We start from the raw sequence: 7506 nt of genomic DNA, 5'->3' as shown, positions 1-7506 counted from the left end.
ATCCCGGCGGCCGTGATGCGGGCGGATGCAGGGAGAACAAAACCACGTTCGGTGGGGATCGATCGATGGGATTTCTGTTCCCTTTACCGTCATAGCCCAGCGCAGCGCCGTTACGGAGCGTTCCTTACAGGGGCTCTGTGTGTTAACACGTAATAACGGGTGTGTTCGATGCCGTTCCCTGGGGGTTCCCTCCCCGTCCAGTGCTCCCGGCACGGGGCTCCCGGCCCCACCGGCACCCGGCGGAGCCGCTCCCGGGGCTCCCGGCGGCTTCAGCCCGGCCGCGGGCAGCAAAGCGCAGCGGCGCCGCCTGCTGGTGGCAGCGCGGAACTGCGCGGGGCCGGGGCGGCCGCAGCTCCCCCTTGGGCCCGTTCCGAGCCCTGCGCCGGCGGCCCTGGGAGGCTCTGGGATATCGCGATTTGATGGGAAATCATGGGAGGCTCTGGGGTATCGCGATTTGCCTGGGAAATGAGAGGCTCTGGGGTATCGCGATTTGATGGGAAATCATTGGAGGCTCTGGGGTATCGCGATTTGATGGGAAATCATGGGAGGCTCTGGGGTATCGCGATTTGATGGGAAATCATGGGAGGCTCTGGGGTATTGCGATTTGATGGGAAATGAGAGGCTCTGGGATATCGCGATTTGATGGGAAATCATGGGAGGCTCTGGGGTATCGCGATTTGATGGGAAATCATGGGAGGCTCTGGGGTATCACGATTTGATGGGAAATCATGGGAGGCTCTGGGATATCGCGATTTGATGGGAAATCATGGGAGGCTCTGGGGTATCGCGATTTGATGGGAAATCATGGGAGGCTCTGGGGTATCGCGATTTGATGGGAAATGAGAGGCTCTGGGATATCGCGATTTGATGGGAAATCATGGGAGGCTCTGGGGTATCGCGATTTGATGGGAAATCATGGGAGGCTCTGGGGTATCGCGATTTGATGGGAAATCACGGGAGGCTTTGGGGTATCGCGATTTGATGGGAAATCATGGGAGGGTCTGGGGTATCGCGATTTGATGGGAAATGATGGGAGGCTCTGGGGTATCGCGATTTGATGGGAAATCATGGGAGGCTCTGGGGTATCGCGATTTGATGGGAAATGAGAGGCTCTGGGGTATCGCGATTTGATGGGAAATCATGGGAGGCTCTGGGATATCGCGATTTGATGGGAAATCATGGGAGGCTCTGGGGTATCGCGATTTGATGGGAAATCATGGGAGGCTCTGGGATATCGCGATTTGATGGGAAATCATGGGAGGCTCTGGGATATCGTGATTTGATGGGAAATCATGGGAGGCTCTGGGGTATCGCGATTTGATGGAAATCGTGGGAAGCTCTGGGATATCGCGATTTGATGGGAAATCACGGGAGGCTCTGGGGTATCGCGATTTGATGGGAAATCATGGGAGGCTCTGGGATATCGCGATTTGATGGGAAATCATGGGAGGCTCTGGGATATCGCGATTTGATGGGAAATCATGGGAGGCTCTGGGATATCGCGATTTGATGGGAAATCATGGGAGGCTCTGGGGTATCGCGATTTGATGGGAAATGATGGGAGGCTCTGGGTTGTCGCGATTTGCCTGGGAAATTATGGGAGGCTCTGGGATATCGCGATTTGATGGGAAATCATGGGAGGCTCTGGGATATCGCGATTTGATGGGAAATCATGGGAGGCTCTGGGGTATCGCGATTTGATGGGAAATGAGAGGCTCTGGGATATCGCGATTTGATGGGAAATCATGGGAGGCTCTGGGGTATCGCGATTTGATGGGAAATCATGGGAGGCTCTGGGGTATCGCGATTTGATGGGAAATCATGGGAGGCTCTGGGGTATCGCGATTTGATGGGAAATCATGGGAGGGTCTGGGATATCGTGATTTGCCTGGGAAATGAGAGGATCTGGGATATCGCGATTTGATGGGAAATCATGGGAGGCTCTGGGATATCGCGATTTGATGGGAAATCATGGGAGGCTCTGGGATATCGCGATTTGATGGGAAATCATGGGAGGCTCTGGGGTATCGCGATTTGATGGGAAATCATGGGAGGCTCTGGGATATCGCGATTTGATGGGAAATCATGGGAGGCTCTGGGGTATCGCGATTTGATGGGAAATCATGGGAGGCTCTGGGGTATCGCGATTTGATGGGAAATCATGGGAGGCTCTGGGGTATCGCGATTTGATGGGAAATCAGGGGAGGCTCTGGGATATCGCGATTTGATGGGAAATCATGGGAGGCTCTGGGGTATCGCGATTTGATGGGAAATCATGGGAGGCTCTGGGATATCGCGATTTGATGGGAAATCACGGGAGGCTCTGGGGTATCGCGATTTGATGGGAAATCACGGGAGGCTCTGGGATATCGCGATTTGTCTGGGAAATCACGGGAGGCTCTGGGATATCGCGATTTGCCTGGGAAATCTTGGGAGGCTTTGGGATATCGCGATTTGCCTGAGAAATAAACCCGAATCACGACATTCCACTGCCTTTGTGCATTGAATGGGGAAGGGGGGGTAGAAACGTCCCCCCCCTGCGCTGGTTCATGGGCCCCGGGGCGGGGACAGGATCCAGGCCCCCCCCCCACCCCTCCCGGGGGGGTTTGGAAAGAGCGGCGGCCCCTTTAAGGGCGCGGTGGCCGCGCGGTCACGTGAGCGGCTGCGCTCGCAACATGGCGGCGGCCGTGGTGCTGCTGCTGCTGCTCCCGGTGGTGGCCGGCGGCGGCGGCGGCGGGCGGAGGGTGAGCGGGGCCGGGACCGGGACCGGGACCGGGCCCGGGGGGAGCAGCGGGCACGGGGCCCGTGTGAGAGCCGCCGCTGCCCGCAGGTGTCCCTGCACTACAACCCCGGCTGGAACGGCTCCTCGGTGAACCTGCTCCACGTGCGGGCCGTGGGCGCCGCGGACACCCTGCACTACGTGTGGAGCAGCATCGGCGGCCCCGCCGTGCTCCTGCTGGCCTCCCGGAGCAGCGCCAGCGCCCTGGGCATCGACTGGACCCGGCTCCTCTCGCCTGCCCCCGCCGGCGCCGTCTGGATCGAGCCCCCCGGCAGCGTCACCCACGCGGCCGCCGTTGTCTTCACCAAGGTTCGGCGAGGGGGGGACGGGAACAGAGCGGGAGCCGCTTCCGCAGCGAGTCCTGGCCAAGGCAGCGCCCCCGGGGGCTCCTGCGCCCAGCCCCGTGCGCTGGAGCACGGCAGGAGGGGCTGGGCTCTGCTCCCAGGGAACAAGGGATGGGACAAGAGGAAATGGGCTCAGGCTGCACCAGGGCAGGTTTAGATGGAGCTGAGGAAGAATTCCTGCCCCAGAGGGTGCGCAGGCATTGGAACAGGCTGCCCAGGGCAGGGCTGCAGGCACCGTCCCTGCGGGTGTTCACACCCCCTCAGTGCCATGGGGCAGCGGTGGCCTTGGCATGGGGCTGGATGAGCTGAAAGGGCTTTTCCGTGGCTGATTCCCTGAATCCTCAGCACCAGGGAACGGCTCCCATCCCATCCCCTCTCCTTTTCCTTCTCCCTGAGGTGTTTGAGTACAGCGAGGCTGGAGCCCAGGAGGAGCTTTTCTACCCCACCTACGACCTCTCCGAGTTCTCCTGGGCCAGCATCAATGGCACCCTGAACCACACAGCGCTGACGGCCGAGTTCTCCGGGGTCCCGGCGGCTGATCCCGGTGGCAGCTTCTCCAACGGCAGCGTGGCCTTCCGGGTACGTCCTCGGGGACGGGCCCGCGCCGCGCCGGGATGCGCCCAGCACCGTGTCCTGGAGCGGGGACGTCCCCGCGCCGGACCCCAGCTCCACGTCCCCGCAGGTCACAGCCTACGAGGCCGGCGGCCGCGATGAGGCCCTGCCCAGCCTCCTGCACACAGCGAACAGCTCCAAGGTGGAGTTTGTCCTGGCCGGGGTGGCCCCGCGGGGCAACGGCTCCCGCTTCGCGCTGGAGGTGGCGGCGGTGGAGGAGCCGGGGCTGGCGCCGGCGCTGCGGGCGCTGCGCTCCATCGATGACGAGTACACCCCGACCGTCTTCGAGGTGAGCCCGGCCCGGGGCCCCCGGCGCTGGGAGCCCACCCTGTGCTCACCGTGCGGCTCCCGCCCCGCTCCAGGTGCTCTCCCTGGCAGCCCAGGCCCAGAACGAGAGCTCGGCGCGGAGCTTCCTGCAGTGGAAGGCGACCGCCTACGGCTCCCGGCGGCCCCGGCGCGAGGACCGGATCCGCTGCCGCTCCCAGGGGCTGCGAGCGGCCAACTGGAGCCTGCCCGCGTCCAGCCTCGTCCGGGCCTACTTCGGGGACGGGGCCGGCAGCAGCTACAGCGTCAGCGCCGTCAACATCTCCTTCGGCGGAGAGGAGGGGAAGGTTTACGAGGAGAAGCGGTTCCTGAGCTGGTGAGGGGCGAGTTCTGCTCCCCTCGGGGCGCCCGGAGGAGCTGCCCCATCCCTGGCTGCGTTCAAGCCCCCGGTGCTGCGGGGCTGGGGGGGGTCTCAGAGTGGGATTTGTCCCCTCCCCGCTGCAGGTCGGCGCTGCTGGGCTTCGGGCAGCCCCCCCAGGACACCTTCTCCCCCCTCGTCATCTCCATCATGGCCGTGGCGCTGGGCACCCCAGTGCTGCTGCTGCTGCTGGGCGGCTGCGCGCTCCTCTGCGCCCGCAGGCGGCGCTACTCCGAGTACGAGCCCATCAACTGAGCGGGCTGAGCCCCGAGGGACCCCCAGGACCACCCTTGGCTGCTGCAGGGGCTCCTCTGCCCTCCCCTTGGAGCCCTCCCCTTCACCCCACAGCCCAGGCTCGGAGGGGACCCGGGTGCCCGTTGCGGTTTCCCACATCCTGGCTCCCTTCTTCCCGTTCCTCTTCCTGCCCCAATCCTTGTCCCATTGCTCCCCCTCTGCTCCTGCTCCACCCGGCCAAGGGAAGGGACTGGAGGGGGGAGCTGATTCCCAAGGGATAAACCCACTGGTGCCGGGTTCGCAGCCCGTGGAGCTGTGCTGGCCCTCGGGAGGGCTCAGGCAGTGGCTTCAGCTCAGTTGGGTCCTGCTCTGCCTCGGCTGCAGCCGGGGCTCGGAGCCGGGATCTGGGTGCAGGAGGCCACGGACAAGGTGCTCTGTGGGTGCTCTGGGGCGGGCAGAGGGCCCCTGAGGGATGCGCTGGGGCTTGGGCTCCAGCACGGGCTTGGCTTTGACCAAATAAAGTGGATTTTGGTTGTCTCCTGTCCCTCCAGCCCATTGCAAAGCCCCTCCATGGGTTTCCTGTACGCCCCTGAGGGACTGGGAGCTGAGCATCCCCATCCCTGCACCCCAAGCACACATCATCCCAGCATCCTGGACACATAATCCTGGCATCCCAGCATCTCAGGTACACATCGTGCCTGCATTCCAACACCCGAGGCACATGTTATCCCTGCATCCCGGCATCACAGGCACCTATCACCCCTCCATCCCACACTTTATCCCTCCATCCCAGCCTCCCCCTGGCCGCACATCACCCTCATACCCTGGATCCCTCAGCCATCCATCACCCCTGCATCCCGGGATCTGTGTGTCACCCCTATTAGCCCATATCCCGGGCTCCTGCCCATACATCCCATGTAAATCCCGGGATCCCCGGCCACGCTGGGACCCCCTCCCTGCCAGCCCAGTGAGCACAGTGCATTATCCGGCCTCAAGTGCTGTCAAGGCGCCATTAATCGCTTCTCCTCGTTACAGTAATAGCTCTAATCACTCGGAATGATCCCCACATCCCAGCGCGGCTCATTCCCACCCATCCCAGGGCTCCATTAGGATCGAACCCACCTGCAGCTGCGGGTCCGCTGTGGCCACTCCAAAAGGGCGCTTCCCGGGGGGGTGGAAGTGACCCCCCCATAGGCTCCTGCTCTTTAAGGTGTCCCCAGGGCAGGGGGAACGGTGCTTGGGGACGCTGCAGCTGCGCCCCAGCGCCGCGATGCTGGACCGGGACCCCCAAGTGCACTTAGGGGGCAGGCAGGGGCTGTGAGGGGCCGGGCAGGCCTCGCGCTGCATCCTCAATGCCCCCAAAACCACACAGGGGGGATGCCCTCAAGGGATGCTCGGAGCAGACCCAGCCTCAGCGGGGTCCTCGCCGGCAGCACCGGGGCGGGTCGGGACCCCCTGGTGCAGGATGCGGCCATGGACCCCCAGCACCCCAATGGGGCAGAACGGGTCCGTCCCCCCCTCCGTTACCCCCGGTCGCTGGGCGGGCGGGAGCGGAGCCGTTAATTACCTCATTGCGAGTCCATTACAGCTCCCCCCGGAGCCCGACACCGAGAAACGGCGGCGGGGGGAGCCGGGGGGGGGGATCAATGAGCGCTGGAGCCCCCGGGGAGTGGGGCTGGAGGGAGCTTAACCCTTCCCTGACCCCCCCAAAGGGGAGCCGCTCGCAGCGGGGCCGTTCCGGGGCGTTGCTCTGCGGAGGGGCTGGAGAAGCTCAAAGGTTTTAATCTTGTTCCTTCCTCAAATGAGATAAGAGGGGAAAGAGGCCATAAATCAGCAGAGGAGCAGGGCAGGAGGGACCCCAAGGAGGAGGGGGGGGCTCTGGGCTCGCATCCTGTCCGCAGCAGCTCCCCACTGCACAAGGAAAGGGATTGGAGCTGGGTCCAGCCCCACTGTGGGGTCTGGGGATGGAGCACACGGGCTGGGGCTCCTCCATCCAGCCCCGGCCCCGCGGGGTCCTGAGCCCCTTGGCTCCCTCTCGCCCCTGCCTCAGTTTCCCCTCCGTGCCCCCCTTTCCTCCTGCTTATCTCGGGTCGTGGTGGGTAACAAAAGAGCTGCCAGGCCCTGCCTAATGAGCCAGATGGAATCAATTCAGCTCCATTACGGTCAGATCCAGGTCTCGACCATTACCAAGGCGGCCGGAGAGCCCGAGGGGGGATGATGGAGTGGATGCTACAGGGCATGTGATAACCCCCTGGCTCCGATGAGGGCTGTGGGGAAAGGGGGGGCTTCACCCTTTGGCTTTGTGCCGTGGAGTCCTATCCATCCCCTGGACCCATCGGCAACGGGACCCAGGCACCCGGCTGAGGTACGGCAAGAGCATCCTGGAGGGATGCTGAGCCCCATGACTCACTCTCTGCATCTGCGGACAGGAACATCATCCCTGCACTGCATCCTGGACACACAGCATCCCTGCATCCCGGACACACATTGTTCCTGCATCCCGGACACACATGATCCCTGCATCCTGGACACACATTGGCCCTGCATCCCGGGCACACAGCATCCCGGACACACATGATCCCTGCATCCCGGACACACATGATCCCTGCATCCCGGACACACATGATCCCTGCATCCCAGACACACATCATCCCTGTATCCCGGGCACACTGCATCCCTGCATCCCGGACACACATGATCCCTGCATCCCAGGCACACCTCGTCCCTGCATCCCGGGCACATCCTCTCCCCTCACCACAGCCTCCCTGCTCCAAAACCCCCCTCTTTTTATCCCAAAGCCGCTCCAATCCCACCCGGAGCCAGCAGGTCCCAGTGCGGGGGGGGCAGGGGGGCGG

General features: G+C 63.3%; 1 protein-coding gene across 1 annotated transcript; it reads left to right on the top strand.

Annotated features, from left to right (window-relative positions):
- Positions 1-201: 201 nt before the first annotated feature.
- Positions 202-5192, top strand: GLMP (glycosylated lysosomal membrane protein; the record flags this gene model as incomplete). Its single annotated transcript, XM_062640741.1, has 6 exons — positions 202-444; positions 2572-3088; positions 3520-3702; positions 3806-4024; positions 4098-4375; positions 4504-5192. Coding segments are annotated over 6 exons (1609 nt in total), but the record flags the coding sequence as incomplete, so codon positions are not given.
- Positions 5193-7506: the final 2314 nt, after the last annotated feature.

The sequence above is a fragment of the Pezoporus occidentalis genome, unplaced genomic scaffold, assembly GCF_034315485.1.
Source record: "Pezoporus occidentalis ecotype Australia unplaced genomic scaffold, CSIRO_AGI_Poc_V1 ctg663, whole genome shotgun sequence".
In the NCBI taxonomy this organism is placed as follows: Eukaryota; Metazoa; Chordata; class Aves; order Psittaciformes; family Psittacidae; genus Pezoporus; species Pezoporus occidentalis.
The sequence above is the reverse complement of the archived record's forward strand: the minus strand, read 5'-3'. Positions and strand labels throughout refer to the sequence as shown.